This window comes from Dryas octopetala, chromosome 1 (assembly GCF_963921425.1).
Source record: "Dryas octopetala chromosome 1, drDryOcto1.1, whole genome shotgun sequence".
NCBI lineage: Eukaryota > Viridiplantae > Streptophyta > Magnoliopsida > Rosales > Rosaceae > Dryas > Dryas octopetala.
The window spans coordinates 12,158,317-12,176,964 of NC_141366.1; the positions used below are offsets into that span (position 1 = coordinate 12,158,317).

The following is an 18,648-nucleotide window of genomic DNA, read 5'->3' on the forward strand; positions in this document are numbered from 1 at the left end:
AAGTTAACATTTTGGTATACACTTTTGAATCTTACTTACATATATGATGTACTTATCCGGCCAAATAAATTTTTGTAATTTTAAATGTTTCCTTCACAATTATAAGTTAATATTGTATTGGCACTCATTAGCCTGATAATGATTTACAGATAAATTAATACTATTGGATTTAGAGGTTTAATTTTCAACATACTTCTTAGACAAATTTGTATTGAAAGCAGTGAATCTCAGGAAAACCAGTTCCAGTTAATCCATTGTATTGTATTCATTTGCTTGTTATTGATAAAACGCTTTTACCCATTTGAAAATATCAATAGCTAAAGGTTGCAATTCTGGTTGGCAGTATAAACATTTTCAAATTGCTGTTAAAGCAGAAACTCTGTAATAAGAGAACTGAATGTGTCACTTATAACATTACAGCGTCAAAGCTAATCTATTACCAATCAGATTTAATAGTCAACTAGTAATGGACCTAATGGTTATGCTTGTGATTATTTTGGTAGTTACTGGAACTTCTACATGTGCATTGAGTCCTGTGGAACCAAGCATTGAAATCCTGCTTAGAATTATGTCTGCTATCAAAACAACATAATCAGATTGATCAATTGTATTGGTCAATCTACTTTGAATTTCATCGGTGCATTATTGTGTTTAAGTAAGAAATTTTCATGATATAGACAATCTGGCATTATTAATAGTTACTGAGAGTAAACTCAAAATAATCAATAACTCCTTATTGTAAAAATCAAATGAACACAGCAAGAGCAGATCGTTTGTCCTAGATCTCACACTAACTAAGATCGGATCAATACAACAATGGCCAAATATAGCAGCCTACAAAAGTTAGTATGGAGCAAAAAAGAGACAATTGGAGTGCAATCGGCTGCAAGGTTGCAGCATGATGAATTTGGATTTTCCAGCTCGATCGGTAACTATAAGAGTATGCCTTTTGAAGAAGTATGAGTTTATTCTTCCTGCTAGTTCATACTCGATTACAAATGAGGCCTAAGGCGGCCTAGGGGGAGGAGGACGACGACAAGGACAATAATTGAACTCTGGCCTTGAGGACAGGTAAATGATGTCTACCACACTGGAGTTACAAGCCCTCAAGAACATTCTTTTCATATCTTGGATTGTGCATGCACACAATGAAAGAGCTATCCTCCCTAGCAAAGACATGCACTTAAAAAGTGGCTAATGATGTTGAGGATCTGGTCCTCCGGGTGAGGCTCTCGATATTTCTCTACCCTCCAGAAGAAACCTGCTCTTATAAAACTCAATTTTCGATACAGGATACCCCAGTTTACTCAAGGAAAGGTGGCTATCAGTCTTACTTGGCAGGGTTGAGAACACAAGAGAAAGATGTGCCTCTGAACTCACCACAAGCATTGACAGAATGATTAAGAATGGTACCAACAAGCCTTCCCTTAGAAAACTAGGCATAATGATCATTGAAGGGCTTGAATTAAATGACAAGCAAAGAAAGGAAGCAGCTGTGTAAAGCTTGGATCACCAAAGTGAAGCAATTAAGCAGCTTTGAGCATAACAAGAGGTCCCTAGTATATAACTATATATAGAGTGTCCCTTGTATATATAGAGTGTGACACAGGGCAAGCTGTGATTAGTTCTAAAGCTCTAATGTGTGTAATTGAATAGAGGCTAGCTGTTAATGGAGAATCTTATAAGCAGATAACAACAATTCAGGAAGTAATGCTTGTCTTGCTGATATGGAGTTTTTATATACACTTTCTTAAGTCACTTCCAATCACACAGATGATGTTTCCTATGCTTATTGGTTGTGCTCTTCTCTTACTGACTGTCATGTCTTTGTTTCTTTCCCCACATCTACTCATGTTTCACTGTCCCCTTTATATGTCCTAGCTAGTCTTAGGTATGAGCAAGATTGACCCCAGAAAACACACAAAGACATAAAACCCTTTGCATTAGATTATATTGTTATCAATTGGTTCACTTTTGTTTGTTTAGGCGTTTTGCACCATCAGATAGCCATATGCAAATGCCATGACTCTTTCTGAAATCGGATTTTAGGATTGTGCATAGGCGGCGGTGCCCTTTCCCTCACCTACATAGGTAATAGGTTAGGTTTAGGTTAAATTGTTTTGATACCATTTTTTAATTACGAAGGCCGTCTCTAACAATGTAATTCCAGTAGATATTTTGATTATTAAACAATGTCTACGTACTTTAGATCTCCCCAATCTAGAGGTTATGAGTATCACACATACATTCTAGAATCCATTTGCATTAGCTCTTTTCTTGTTTTGTTTATACTTCATAGCCAACTATATAACTTCTTTTCATTGGCCTCACTCTTCCAGCGATTATATGTATATTATTATATCGGGGGTGTAATACAAGAAACCAACTTTATTATAAAACTTTTAAACTTTTACTTGTTGAAAAAGTAATAGTGGAATTAGAGGAAAACAAGATCAACATGAATGATACAGAATGGCAGAAAGGTCAAAGAACACATCATTTAGGAGTTGAGAGAGAGAATCACATTTTCTCTAGCAATTTGGATATGGCAAATAAAGAGACTCATGCATGCAACTTCCTAAGACCCATCTAATCCACACAGAGGAAAAGGATAAGTATGAAAGCAATTATGCGATTATGCATGAAACATCATGTTCTCTTGTTTCTTCCTTTATCGTGGGCCACCTCATAGGTCAACGAATGAATTTAGAATTCCTAAAATCCAATTAGGGCATCATTCCCACCATCTCTTTCCAACAACATGCTCATCCACCTCCAATTTTCAAGCATATTATTGGCCCCCAACTCAAATAAACTTTAGACTATATTATCTTAGGTTCAATTTTCAAGCATTTCACGTGAGCGTGCAAGAAAGGCCCAATTTGCATGGTTTGCCTCATGTTCTTTTACTCTTTAAACAGTTTTTACCATGTTTTCACAGCTATGCTATTGTTAGCAAACAAGTCCTGGACTTCATGTATTGCCATTATGTTTCCTGCAATTTATGTCAACCAGATGTGATCAACTAAAGCACTCTAGGCGAGAGTCAATAAAGATAGCAAAGTTATTGATTTGTCAAAGTGCTAAATTAATTTCACTTCACTTGTATTAACAATGAAAAATGATTTAGAAAAAATAAAAAATAAAACCTTGCTATAATATTTGTTACAATACACAAACACAAGCCATGAAGCCAGTGTTACTAGTGGAAGTTCGATTCTGCTGTTATTTCAGATGGTAGGCACTTTGCTGATTACTTAATTAACGAGTGCACTGACCCACCTTCTATAAACAAGAAATTACTCTGTCCTCTTCTTCACATTCTCAGTGTTAATTACTATTATGGGCACTACTGAATGTGCTTGCTTGCTTGCTAGTGATTATTGATGGGATATAAACTAATAAAATACTTGTTATACCGGTACATGCATCAATATCTTATATAATTTCATATAACAGCCCTTCTAATTATTATTTTATTTATTTAGATTCTTCAAACCCAACATCTTTTGCAAACATCAACATTCAAGTTGTGGAGAAAAAATCAGCTGATGAATGAAAGGTTGCGCCTCATATGCAAACAAGAAAGGACTTAACTGCCAAAGCCTCTACTCCCTTTACCCTCCTTTGTACCGAAACAAAAAACAGAGTAAAAACATTGAGTCTGCCAAAGTTTGGATCCTAATGAAAATTAAGTTAGGCCTCGTTTGATGCACAGTATTAGATTAGATAGGTTAAATGGCTACATTCATGTGTAGTTGTAAGGGGGAAATTATCAATTCCAATCCCCACAAAAATGGTTGGATTAGTGGGGATAATCCATCTTCTTCGTTGAATACACATCAACCCATCCGTTTAACCTATTCAATCAAATCTTATGCATCAAACAAGGCTTTAGTGATGGTGTCCATCAGGTCCACCAGGACTGACTCGCTTGGACTCCGACCAACTACCTGCGGCAGCTTGTCTTGCAATGCTGGCGTTCAACACTTGTATGGCAGTCTCCATCAATGCTGGCCGGCGGCTTGTCTTGTTTAACAATGGAGCAGGAGAAGTACGAGATTCAGAGCAAGAAAATCTAAGAAAGACCAGGAAAAGTAGACATACCCAGAATTTGAGGGTGGCAACAGCCATTGTTGTCATGAATTAGTGAGTCTTAAAAATTTGCCCAGTTGTGTAGAGACTTATGAGCCAGGATGGTTTGAGTTATATAGACTTACATATATATACCTCCAAATTCCACTATATATTGCCTTTACTTTTCAGTATTAAAAACGGATCCATAATTCCATAGGGTCAATGGGACAAATTAAGAAGCTGTTGATCATCTAGTGCATGAATTCCACTTCATCGAAAATAAATAATAAAACTACGTACTGTATCACATCTTTTTTATTTCACGTTAGATGTGATATTAATGTAATACTAAACAATGTGGTACATCTAGTGTTACTAAAAACCCAAATTAACACGCATACATGTCCATTAAACTAACAAAATCCCTAACTATGAGGGAAGTTCTAATTAATGCACATTGATATTAAATTTAAATAGGATCATTTACACTTTACACCTCTCAAGTATAGGTCATTTTTCATTTTGGTACCCGATATTTAAAACGTTTCAATGTAAAACCTAAAGTTTATAAAAATTACAATGTGCCTCTTCCATTAACTTTTTTGTTAATTTTGACTGCATATATATAGCGTGTGTGAGATTCATTTACACTAATGAGGATAATAAATTTACGCTATGTGGAAAAAAAACAAATTAAAAAAGTCAGCTAAAATTTTATAGGTTAAAAAAAATAAAAATCAATTTAAAAATTTAAAAATTGAAAAAACAAAAACAAAAATCTGGGAACGAAAGAGAGGGGGCAGAAGGGAGAGGTAGGGATGAACGAGATAATTTCTATATTTAGTTTTAATGTTATCTTTTAATTTTTTAATATATAATAATTTAACTACTTTTTTCTAATTTTTTTTTTTTGTTTATTTGGTTTATTTTATTTGTCCACATGACGTAAATTTAGTTTTCATAACAGTGTAAATGAATCTTACACATGATATATGTAGTTAAAAGTAACAAAAAAGTTAATGGAATGAACACATTGTAATTTTCATAAACTTTAGGTTTCACATTAAAAAGTTTTGAACATCGGATACTAAAGTAAAAAAGGACCTATATCTAAGCCCTAAGGGATGCAAAGTGTAATTCACCCATTTAAATAATTCATTTGGCATTTCCATCAATCAATTCATCTCAAATTCGATCGGCGGCAATTCACAATTGGCAAATTAACCGACTTTGCCACCAGTTTGCTTTCAATTAAAATAAGATGCTGCCTCTCGATCATCAGTTGCTTAATTTTTAACTAGCTAAGTCACCAGGTCATGATGATTAGATATATATACCAAAGAGTTTTCTTCAATGTGTGGTTAGAATATACTAGTAATTGATGATATTCATTCTTGTACATATATAGATATATATGCCATGTCTGATTTAGCTTTGAAAAGTTGTTGCCAACTTGCCAAGTCATCCCTGTTGGATTTACGCAGCATGCATATGAATTATTTTGGGAAAAAGCCAAAAAATAGCACGTCAATGGAGCTTCCTATCTGCAAGTGATCCTCTGAATAATGAACCATCAATTAAACTTTCCAACTGTATATATATGTATATTTGCCTGACCTTCTTATTTGGTGGCCGGGAAAGTCGAAATACTTTTTGACATTAATTAGTATTTTGTCTTTTGTCTCTTAATTTTAATATAACTTCAAATTAACAATACCCACTTTTTTCTGGTGTAAATAAGACCACTTTAATTGTCACTTTCTTTTTATTTCTGCTTATTGATTCTTATATATTGTTCTCCTGGGTGTGCTTCAATACGATTGGGCTGTAGAAATTGAGAATCCCAGTTAACCAATGCGTTGCCAGACCTCTTTACCACGTAATTAAAAAGCTTCTACCAGACTTAAAAAATTCATATATATATAATTAATTTGCTAGCTAGATAAAATGAACCCTGATATACATGGATATTTGTTTTCTCTAACACAGTTCTTTCAGGATTTTATTATTGATGGATTGTGATGAAACTTGCAAAAGAAAAATAAATGGGTGAACAAGCAACTAAAACAAACACACCAAAGATTTAACGTGATTCAACAATTTGTGTACGTTAACAGAGAGTACTCAGAAAGATTTCATTAACTTGAGAAAAAATTACAATGATCACACAAACTCTTTCTTTGATCCATAGATCTTAATCTCTCTCTCACACCCTTTGGCTAACCCTTGATTTCTCCATTCTTCAGAAACTCCATCAATTCCTATGCCCTAAGACCTACCTATTTATAGCTTTTAAGTTTTAGGTTACAATCCTAAACAAAGTAGGAAACTAAAACTTTTAACTTAACTAATAAGAATAATTTGCCCAAAAAACAAATTGGATATAAAATCCCAACCTTGATGAAGTATGAGTCTTATTCCCTTTAGAATTAGGAAAAACACTTCAATTTGGCCTACAAAACGCGTTCAGCCCGTTATGCACTGTTTAATTCTTTTACTACACTTGTAATGGGGGGGCCGGATAAACAAAATCTTAAGGAGGAGTACTTTAAACCTTTACATGTCTTCGAAGCATTAAATCCCTCATTAAATCCCTCATTAGTCATAACCCACCAACGTATAAAGTGTTTTAATAGTTAAAACCTGTGGGTAGAATTTAGTGGCCAAAAAAAAACCTATGGGTAGAATTTATTCTTCCAAAATAGGTGTATAAAGAAAGGGTGTTCATGTGCTCATATATTACATATTCCAAAGGTACTGAGGCAATAAATATTAATTGGGACTATACACTCTCCCTCAGCTTGAAAGGCTAGAGCCACTCGACACTCCCCTCCATGTACGGCTAAAGATACGAACCCAACTCGATCATTCATGCGGTGCATTTGCTCTAATACTATGTTAATCACATGATACAACTTATCCTTATAAAATTATCTTATATTGCATATTTCAAAGGCTTATTTGCACATGTACTCTCTGAAATTATAGTTTTGTCTTATTTTATCCCCTTAAAGTTTATTGTCTCAATTTACTCATGTAAGTTTTTCTCGTATCTCACATAACCCAAAATTGTCAAATCCGTTAATTTCACCGTCAATTTGCCCCTACCACATAGATACCACGTCAGCAATTCAAATGATGGAATGAATAAATTTGACGATTTCGGATTATGTGAGACACAGAGAAAACTTACAAAAGTAAATTGAGACAATAAACTTTAAAGGGTGAAGTGAAACGAAACTATAGTTTCAGGTAGGGCTTGGTCAGTTTGACCAAAAAACTGAGACCAAACTCGAAGGGGAACCGTCTCGGAAAGGAACCGAACGGGAGGCCGGTTTGCCTACCGAACTGGTATGTCTGATTCCGATTCTTAAACCCCATAACTGACGGTTTACCGAACAAGACCGAGAATATATAACCTTTAATTTAAATAATATTTTTTTATACATTTCTAATTTTCTATACCTTAAAATACCTTTCTATAATTTTTATAAAACATTTCTAAATTTATAAACCCTAAACCCTTTCTAATATCTATACCCTAAACCCTATAATTAATAATTTATATTTTTTTTAATTTATATAATACATTTCTATATACAAACTAATTAAAAATACTCTAAACCCTAATATCATATCATATCCTAAACAATTTATACCATATAACTATAAACTAAATTCTAAACCCTATATCCCATACTCTAAACCCTATTGTGTATTTTAAAAATTACCTTATATCGTATACGATATACCATATACCTTAAGGCTATAATTGATAATAATTCAATAATTCATAGTTGGTATATAACTAATAACTATAATCTATAGAAATGTTTAGTATGGTATGATATGATATAATTGCAGTCTATAACTAATAACTATAGTCTATAGAAATGTTTAGTATTGATAATAATTCCATAATTCATAGTTGGTATATAACTAATAACTATAATCTATAGAAATGTTTTATATAAATTATAGACATGTATAGAAATGTATTATACAAATTATATAGAAAGGTATTTAAATTTAGGGTATAGAAATGTATTATATAAATTATAAAATATGTTTTAAAACATATGTAATATATTAAAAACTTAAAAAGCTAGTAAAAAGTAAAAACTCCAAACCCCAAAACCCAAAACCCCACCCAAACCCCAAAATACCCTAGCATCTTATATCTAAATTAATAAAAACGAAAAGACTTAAAGTCTTAAAATACACCTTTTTTCTCTCATTTTCATTTATCTCTCCCTGATACCCATTCTCTGACTCTCTATTCTCTCCCCAAGCTCACCACTCACCAGTCACCACTTCTCTCTCTCGGGTTCCTCTCAGTCTGGCACATTCGTTGGCGAACCAGGCAGCGAGAACCCGGCCAAACACTCACTCTTTCTTCCCTCTCCCTCCCCCAGCCTTCGGGTCACCTAGAAAATCCAAAAGCTCAGTCAATCGGAGCTCACCGTTGACTCTTTGTCCGGCGACATCTCAGCCGATCATCACTACCGATCGACTTCTCTCGATGTTCTAAGCACATTGATGCCATCACCCAGCCCATACGACCACAGAACGCGGCCAATCGAAGCTCCACCAGCCGCGACTCTTCTCCTTCTCTCTGCTGTGATTTCTCATATCCTATGTTTCCGGTCTAGGCCCATGACCGAGCCTAGCCGACCGGGTTCTTGGTTTGACCGGCCACCGGTTTACCCGTCTTCCAATATCGATCACGGTTGCGCTGGAGGCTTACTAGGAGGGTCCGATCCGATCTTCCGGTTTGAGCTTTCTGGTTCGGTTACGGTCCGAACTCACCTTTAGTTTCAGGGGATAAATGTGCAAATAAGCATATTTCAAATGTATCTACATATAGATAATACTAACAATAGTTTCAGGGGGTAAATTAAGACAATAAACTTTAAACGATGTAGTGAGACGAAACTATAGTTTCATGGGTAAATGTGCAAATAAGCCTATTTTAAATGTATCTACATATAGATAACACTAAGGCTTATTTACGCAAATTTCCCTTGAAAGTACCTTTCATTCTCACTTTGTCCCTTTAAACTTTAATATTCTCACTTTACCCCCCGAACTTTACAAACCTCATATTTTGTCAAGTCTATTAATGGCTCCGTTAAAAAATCTGACCATGACAAGTTATTGACGAACTTGACGAAATATGGCTTACTAAAAGGATTTGTAAAGTTTGAGGGACAAAGTGAGAAAATTAAATTTTAAGGGTGCAAAGTGAGAATGAAAGTTACTTTCAATGGGCATTTGTGCGAATAAGCCTAATACTAATAATAGGTCAACCTAGGATATACACAAAAATAAGTTGGATCCACATGTTGTTTTGTTCATCAGCTTTCCGGATAGATCTCCATCGACCAACAAGAAGATAATGTTAATGATGCACTAAATTCTGGTGGCCACTTGCACTTGGTAGCATCAGATAAGTTTCATTGATTTTAAAACTACTTTCATAAAGTCAAACTGATAATTTAGATATATATATGTAAATCATGACCGGGAGTTGAAATTCAATGTCGGTTTAGGGTTTAGATAATTAAGTGGAAATCAATCTTCAGAGGCTCCACTGAAGCACAATATAATCCAAAATTTATTAAATAAGTTTGAATGCTAGCTAATAGTCACCGAAAGCTATATGGCCATAATTTAAAGCATGCATAAATGGTCAAACTGCTCTTATTTGTAATAAAAGAAAAGGCAGGCAATTCAACTCATTTTCTAATTACCAACTACAAAATATTAATGGGCCTTCTGATAACTAATAGTGCTTGAATTTGAGAGCGCATATATTTGATGCGGCCATTGTTATGGTAACATATATGTATATGGTGCACAAGAATGAGTTCAATGGGAGTGCCCCACCATCAATAGAATGGCTATTTGTTCCATGCATGATCCATATATTAATTATCCTTATATCGGAATATTTGCAACAATCAATGGATTATGGAGCACAAATGCACAATATGATGGGTATCCGTACAATTGTTGGAATAAACTATTCGAAGATTTCAACGGTTACAAATGCAGCACCTCGATCCCTGTCTTAAATTGCAAACATTAGGTAAGTATAAGAGTATTACTTATCAAATTAAAGAAAAATGTTTCTAGCAATTGGTGGGTAGGCTTTGGAATGGCCGTAGAATTGTCCCTTATGCACTCATATTTGATCTCATGGCACTTATTATAAAAAGTACGTATTATTGTTTCATGAGACCGACTAGTGATGGTGCGGATCAGGTCCTCCAGGACTCACTCTTTTGGACTCAAAAGGCTTTCCGGCTTGTCTTTCGATGGTAGCCTTCAACACTTGTTTGGCAGCCTCCATCATTGTCCGGTGGTTGCTCTTGTTTAATAACAATGGCACAGGAAAACGAGTTTGATCAGAGCTTGAAAATGAAAGCAACACCAGGTAAAGGCAAAAACAAAATTTGAGGCTACCCATTGTGCGTCTCAGAGCTTCTGAGTGTTAATTAAACTTGAAGCTATTAGGGTATATATAGAATCCTCTATTTACAATGTGAAATGGGATCCTAATACTTTAATTGAAAGCATACTTTGGTTATCAACTTATCAGCTAGTCCATGAATATTCCATTCCTTTTTATATTGTCAAGATCGATTTTCCCTCAACAATGACTTGTAAAGGTTTATTTGACACGTGGCCAAAAAAAATAACAAAAAAGGTTTATTTGACACAAGTTGCGAAAAAGACTTTGATAGTTCACATTCATTTCCGCTAAGCTTTAGAAACTTAAAGCTTTTAGGATTGTAGGTTCCAATAGTAAGGATTTGGATTATCTGCTCATCTAACACTAAAAAACTTAAATTTTTTTAGTGTTGATCTTACTTAAGTCCAAAACCACGTAATTTTTAGTGTTTAAGATAGTTCTTGGTTTCTAGTTTTAGTATTTAAAATTTATATTGAAGATTTATTAATGTATAGAATCTTAAAACAATGTAATCTTATACATAAACACAAGATCAACACAAAAAAAAAAAATAATCTAAAAATCTAAATTTATAAAAATATGCACAACAATGTGATCAGTAAAAGTGTGATATATAAATAACTACTTATATAATATAATGCGCGCCGACATATATTTAAATTACATTTAAAGCATTTTCTATCCTTGGCAAATAGATAGTGCCATATGTCTCCTTTTTCGCCTTTTTTTGGCTTTCAAAAACAACATAATACCCCACAAATCCATCTTCAACTGTGTTAATTTTCTTAAAACTTAAAGAAATATAGATGCCAATTAAGGGTCCCAAAATTTGTCTTGCGCAGCGCACACCATGTCAATTAAGCTCATCAAAAGGTGGAGTTATATATATATTTGTGTGTGCGGGGTGTGTGTGCGCCAATTGTCAATGAATCTCATGAACCCACTAATTTGACCTTATGCAGAATTGCAGATCATGCTTGTATTTTTGTCAGGAAGTAAAAGTTGCTTAACTGCCAAATGAAAATTCCGTCTCTACAACTTTTCCAATGAGGCATTGAGAAGGGTTGCTATTTTGAACCTTTATCAATAATTGACAACCTACCTCCAATATCAGCCTCACAAATTGGAGCAACATGTATCTACACTTAATTAGTTCCCAATTCAAGAATACCTTGCTGAATCATAAAACCATTTTATCAATATAGCAAGTGATCGACAAAAAGTTGATGTCCTCCAGACGTGTGTGTATATATGCACATAGATTCAAAATTTCTGAGTCATCAAGATCGCTATATGTATATATGTATGTCCTATCTGCATCTCCTTGGTTTAGACATTGGCTAAACTTGGAATACTATATATATGACTCCGAGTTTCCATTTGTTATTGTGTATACTCAAATTCCATTTGCAATATTGTGCTACTTTAATTTCCCTCCTTAATTAATTAATTGTCGTTTTGATATAATATAATCTTCCTAACACGTATAAATCTACACTACTGGTTAATTATATATAAACGAATAAAAGCTAAATTAGCTTTATTATAACGATAATTCGCTTTCATACGCATACAAATTAGATGAAGTGTCATTGTTGGTAATTGCTTCATATATCTAATCTAATTATCTACTTAGATATTTATGTCTTTATCTTGTCGATTTTATACACTTTCTTACAGATTTCGCACTAGCTGAAGCTGTTCATTTGTTTTCTATCATTATCAATAGTTTTCCTATATTTCTTTGAATCTTTCTTAATGTATATATGGACCACTTCATATTAGGACTAAAAAGCATTACTTTTCTAAAATTAATTATCACTTTAACGGCACAAGCCGCACAACAAGCTAGAAAGCCTAGAAGACATTTGGAGGTCAAATTACAAGAAAGAAACTCCTCTTTATGTGGCTTGAATATTTATAAGGATGAGGTGTGTAAAAGAACATGTTGTGGAGCTGAATAGGATTAAACTAGTGGACGCTTGGACGGGTGCTTTTCTTATACTACCTACAAATGGATTGAAATAAAAGCACCACCGTCCTCAATAGTTGCTTTTCTAGGTAAAATATATAGAAGCAATTGAAGTAAATAAAAAAATAAAGGGCAAATTACAATTTATTATCTCAACTTTACATTTTGTTTCAACTTAATACGCAAACTTTGAAAACTTGTAAAAAAGTATCTCAACTTTTATTTTGTGTCAAAATAGTACTTCCGTTAATTTTTCTATCAAATAAATCATTATCTGCTGACGTGGTAGATATATTTTTATTTTTTTCTTCACATTTAAAAAATAATAATATTTTAAAAAACTTTTGAATAAAAAAATTTCTTAAAAAAATTAAAACTTTTAAAATAAACATTAAAATAAATATTAAAAATAAACATTCAATTCCCTTCCCCTTCCCCTTCCCCACCCCACCCCACCCCACCCCACCCCACCCCACCCCACCTCACCTCACCTCACCTAGCCTCAGCCACCCAATCCAAGCCCCATTCACCACTCATCCTCCCCCCTCTCCTTGCCCAACCCAGCCCCAGCCCCAGCCCCGTCGCACCCCCCCCCCCCCGCCCCGCCCCGCCCCGCCCTGTTTCTTCTTCCCCACCTAGAACCACCCCTGCCTTTCTCCCCCAAACGGAGCTCCTCCCCAACCCACCCCCCCTCACCCAACCCCAATCCCAACCCAGCCCCCTCACCCCCCTTTACCCAACCCCAACCCTCCATGCCCATCTCCCCCCAAATTTTTTAAAAATTTTTTTAAAGTTTTAATTTTATTCGAAAGTTTTTAAAAATATTATTAATTTTTTAAATATGGGGAAAAAAACGAAATATCTGTCACGTCAGCAGATAATAGTTTATTTGACAGAAAACTAACGAAAGTACTATTTTGACACAAAATGAAAGTTGAAGTACTTTTTTGCAAGTTTTCAAAGTTTGGGTACTAAGTTGAAACAACATGTAAAATTAAGATACTAAATTATAATTTGCTCAAAAATAAAATAGTACCCATATATGTAAGTCTCAAACTCGGCCAAAATGAAAGATGAACACCTCTATAGATAGCACGAATGACAAATCCTTGCTTCCAACAGTGCAGAAATCATATACATGAAGTTTACAGATTTGGCTATGGTAGAAGATAATTATAATACAGTTCATTAATGGATCATTTGGTCTGGAAACTACAAGCTTCTAACAGTAATGCATTTGAATTGCTTGACTGTAGTACATAAGTAAGGCCATTGGTTAAAGATCAGACTGTCACAGTGCAGACACTCTCACCCAAGCTCGCACGGTAGCCTTATGAATTTTAGCAATAAAGAGTAGCAATTTTCTATGACAACATCCTAATAACTACTCAGGAAGTAATGGTAATTTGTCCACAATGTAGAGTGAACCATTTGAGTTACCATTGGTACCGAGAAAGTCATTAAATTCATCATCAGCATCAATTATTTCGCTAGTATCATTCTCTTTTATCATCGTAGTATCAAATGGAAGAATACGGAGGCGCACATCTGGCTCCTTACCGATTCTTTCTGCTTCTAGTTGGTACTTACGAATAAGTTCAACCTGGAGAGATAAAATGTGGGATGGCCTTGGAAGAAGTTCAGCAGGTTCTCCTTTTGGAATTACAACCTGTTCAATGGCTATTCTTGCCTCCTGTAAGATAGAGAACTATTTTATGGAATTGTATTGCATGCAGATTTATTGAACTGGACATTGATTACATCCAATATCCCAGAGGGACTATAAATAAATCAACATTCTCCAGGGCCTCTATTGAGGCATATTCTTGTCTAGACCATACTATTGAGGCATGTTGAAGTGAATATAGAGAAATTTGAAGGAATAGGACTTTTATGAGCCAACCTAGGACAGTTACTAATGCACATGCCTGAGGCACTGAGCTAAAAAGAAAAAAAGATTTGTGGAATAGGACAAAATATTAAGAAGTGTGTTATGCTAGTAAAATTAAAGCACGATTCCTGTTAAGTTATCATCAGATTTGAGCTTCAGTCTTAATGACATTCACACAACTTTTAACTGTCTGGCCTGGCTTGTGTTGGCGGATTATGCGGAGCTGAATATTGGGAAAAGATAGCATAGTCATTTCTTGCCTACTTAAAGAAATCTAATCACAGAATTTTTTTAAGAATATGTAAGTGGCAGAGAAGGTCATAATCACCTCTAAAGCATCAATCTTCTCAGACAAGTTCATCTTGTCTACTGACCCGTAATCCTTCAAACCATCTTTATGATCACTCATTAATGCCCGAACTGCCTTTCTTATTTCCACCAACGAGCTCGTCTTGAACAAAAAGAGAAATGAATGATGAACCATAACAATGAAGAGTTACTAATAAAAATAAAAAAGCAAGTGCAATTTTGATTACCTTAGTCACATAAATGGGTGTGCCACGAGATTTAGCTACAGCTTGAATCCGGGGATTCTTTTTGAGCTTCGCTTGCAAGGCAAGTAGTGCATCTGCCTCACTGAGATCATCTGTAAACTGGACAGCTGATTCATCCATCTTCAACTGTTTAATCCCTTGTACTACACTGGCTTCTAGGATCTAAAACAACTGCTCATTTTGTAAGTACTATACTTGAAATTTACTTTAATAATCAGACTCCTGCTTCTATCATTCAAAATTCAACTTTAATTTATTTTATTGTTTTCCCTGAATAATGCTGCAATTTCACTAAACCAGGATCAACGGAGCAACAATGCAGAAACAAAATCTACATTCAGTTTCAGTTGACAGAAAACCTATGATCTATGGCGAGAATAGTTTTCTCTTCAAGGAGAAAAAAGCAGGAATCGTTTTTACAGAACATCATAAGAGGCTAATCACTGAATCAATAACCACTAAGCCAGCAGTTCAAGGTAATTTCAAATTTTGCCTCCATTTTTCAGTCATTAACCCATTACTCATTAGCCTAAAAGTGTTATGCAACAAGTATGAAAAAACTGATGTTGTATATCCAAAAGAAAAGACAAGCAAATGCTACTGTGCTAGTTAACTTGCCATTTCATCCTAGGTGTAAAGATGATCCAATTTCGAACATTGTCTAATTTTTAAGGTGATGGTGCCTTACCCCATAAACAAATAAGCGAAGTTGGACCCTTTCATCCCTAGAATCCTCTCGTGTATTTGGAGAGACCTCAGGAGTGAAATCAATATAACCAGGTCCTTTATCAGTCATATCTAGAGCATCTTCAATAACATCTTCGTCTTCTTCATCCAATGAACTGCAAGGGAACTTTTCCCTTTCAGTAGTTTCTTCTGATCCCTGAGAATGAATTTTGCGAACTTCGAAATTTGGGAAACGACCTTCACCAACATAACATGATTAATAGATATAATTCACAAATGATGAGAAAGAAAAATAAATAGTAGAGGTTTTACTTCATACCTGCGAGGATAGCATCCACTGTTGTTTCTAAGCTACGATGAACTCTCAACTCAGCCTTTGAAATTATCTCCACCCCACAACTAAATGTTGCAGGCCCTTTCCTTTCTAGCACTGTCTTCTGAACCCCCCTTCGGCTGGCCTCTTCATCCCCTAGTGTCACGCTCTAACAAATGATTGCAACAATGTTACTGAACAAAAAATAACTTTAACTTATACATTTAAAATAAATAAATCAGATAGAAGTCAGGGAGAAAATCATAAGAACTGGAAGTATGAGATGGATACAATGCCACTACCACTTTAGCACTATACTGAGATCAATAATTGAGTATCAAGCTCAACAATCAAGTAAAAAAAATTGAAAAACCAAAGTGAAGGGGGAATATAAACATATGCACAATAAAGAAAAAATAATAATTATTTAACAATGAACTCAACATACTTAAGTTTAATACAAGAATATAAACAGTCCTTATAAATATGCAATGCCATGCCAATGTTGTTGAATGTACCATATTGATCAATTGCAATATCATTTTGAGTATGGGCATCTCACCTGTATTCCTCCAACAAGCATCTCTAATGAAGGGTTCATTATCAAATTCTCGATAGTTACTCCATGAGCAGTGGCAACTAGCTGAATTCCACGTTGTGCAATTGTGCTTGCAGCCATTGCTTCAAGTTTAGTGCCAATTTCATCAATTACAATCACTTGTGGCATATGATTTTCAACAGCTTCTATCAAGACCTGAATAAAAATAGATATATAAGCATAGGAATCATATAAAGCAGAAGATAAGAAAATAGCTTATTCAAAAACTAGAATAAGAGAAGATTTAAACGAAGATTGAAAGCATGAGTATCATAGAATGATGCTGTGATACTCTAATTCATTGGCCTAGACACTTTATATCCATCACTGGAAATTCAAAATACATAGAAATTTTGAGCTTTTCAACCTCAACTTGTCAATTAAAATAACAGGAAATATCGACACTCTATTTAACAAAATAATTGATATCCCACATTTGTCCATCGTACCTTATGTTTTTTTTTTTGGTCTGCATCGTACCTTATGTTGCATATCAGAGAGGGGGACTTGCATTCGTCGAGCATTGCCTATTCCCGCATGGGGTATATCACCATCCCCACCAATCTCATTGGAGGTGTCAACAATCATCACGCGCTTCTTATAATCATTTGCAAGCATCCGAGCTATTTCCCTGCAAATTAGAGTATCACAGTAATCAGATTGATACACTCATCAAGAAGTAGCAAAAACCGCATGTTCAAAGATAACACATAAATACCATTGGGAAAAAAAAAAATTAACTATGTACCCCAAGCCGTTGGTTGGGCATTTCAGGGCTGTTGTTGAAGCATGTAATTTTGCACCGCCATAACATAAATCCCTCATAGTACACTACATAATCAGTGAAGAAGACATGACCACAAGGCCTAATTGCTTTCTCTATGAAATCATACGATTAGGTTTTAGGGATGTAATGTGGAGTTCTCTCTGCAAGTGTTAAGATCGGGGGATTCACATTTCATCCTGGAGATTTAAAATTGCATGATTTTGAAAATTCTAATTCCCTAAGAAGCATCCCACATCTCATGTAAATTACAGTGCAACTTTTATCTTTCCTGCATTCCTAGTTTTACTTAGATATTGCAACAGGGTGCAATCAATTCAAATAAAGACTAACCTGATAATTGTTGTTTTTCCTACCCCTGGAGGCCCAATGAGCAACAAAGAACCGCCGTCTTGAACCAAATCTCGCAGCAAACTAGCACTACCTGATATCGCCCTACCAACACGACAAGTTAGACCAATAATGGCACCCTTTCGATTCCTAATGGCACTAATGCGATGTAATGTCCTGCTAATGCCTGCTCGGTTGTCGATGGCAAAATCACCAACCTACAAAGCATGCAGCTAGTAAGTGGCAAGCATGGTATTCTCTTATAAAATCAATTAAACCAACAAATGAAGCTCTTCGTTATCCACCTAAAACTCCCACCACACACTAAACTTGTACCACAATCCAAGTCATTTTCTCAAACAGTGAGTGGGCAAAAATGTCTCACCTGAGAAGTGGCATGTTCAAGATCCTGAACCGTAATCGGGAACTCCGACAACACAAAGTCCCCAGAAGGGAACCGGGCCAGTGGCTTTCGACCCAAGTCCATAACCACTTCAATCAATTGGTGGAGCTCCGGGTGCTCGCCAATTCTCTGCCGCATTTCTTCGGGCAAAAGCGCCAAGAGCCGGTCCAGTTCCACGTCAGCATCTTCTTCGTCCGGCGAAGCAGAGCATGATGAACTTGGAGAACAGAGAGAACCCAGAAAAATTCTTGGATACCCAGAAGGGGTGTTGGTGAGAAAGTGAGGAAAACATGGGTTTGATGGGGGTTTAAAGCCAAAAGATTGGGTTTTGCATTGGAATTTGGGAGGTGAAGCTAGGATTTGGAGTTGGGTGATTAACAGAGGTTGTGGGTGAAACAGATGAAGACAGTTATAAAGCATCTGTTTTGGCGGGAAGAGTAGCAGCATGCATGAGTTTACAGAGCTTTTGATTCCAAACTGTTATTCCTTTTTCCTTTTTTCTTTTAGCTTGAGAATTTAGAGAGAGGTCTCAGTTCTGAAAGGTGGATGTGCTCATTTTTA

The 18,648-nt window shown here is 35.3% G+C and overlaps 1 protein-coding gene across 2 annotated transcripts; it reads right to left on the reverse strand.

The window, feature by feature from the left end:
* Positions 1-13,584: 13,584 nt before the first annotated feature.
* LOC147297943 (P-loop containing nucleoside triphosphate hydrolases superfamily protein) lies at positions 13,585-18,648 on the reverse strand. 2 transcript variants are annotated; one of them, XM_086228785.1, is made up of 9 exons: positions 18,070-18,647; positions 17,688-17,902; positions 17,051-17,201; positions 16,535-16,726; positions 15,979-16,141; positions 15,661-15,896; positions 14,955-15,134; positions 14,747-14,869; positions 13,585-14,220 (listed from the first exon to the last, which is right to left on the reverse strand). In XM_086228785.1, the coding sequence occupies exons 1-9, from the start codon at positions 18,532-18,534 to the stop codon at positions 13,912-13,914; spliced, it is 2,034 nt and encodes a 677-aa protein (XP_086084911.1). In that variant the 5' UTR covers positions 18,535-18,647; the 3' UTR covers positions 13,585-13,911. The 2 variants fall into 2 exon arrangements, with proteins under 2 accessions (XP_086084911.1, XP_086084913.1); XM_086228787.1 differs by lacking the exon at positions 13,585-14,220 and adding an exon at positions 14,250-14,641 and having other exon boundaries at positions 18,070-18,648.

Bases quoted from the DNA above. Each gene is read 5' to 3' on its own strand.
- LOC147297943 (XM_086228785.1), bottom strand. From the start codon at position 18,534: ATGCTGCTACTCTTCCCGCCAAAACAGATGCTTTATAACTGTCTTCAT. The intron at 17,202-17,687 runs GTTAGTCTTTAT...TCTAATTTGCAG, and splicing joins GGAAAAACAACAATTATCAG to GGAAATAGCTCGGATGCTTG. The intron at 16,727-17,050 runs GTACGATGCAGA...ATTTTTATTCAG, and splicing joins TCTCTGATATGCAACATAAG to GTCTTGATAGAAGCTGTTGA.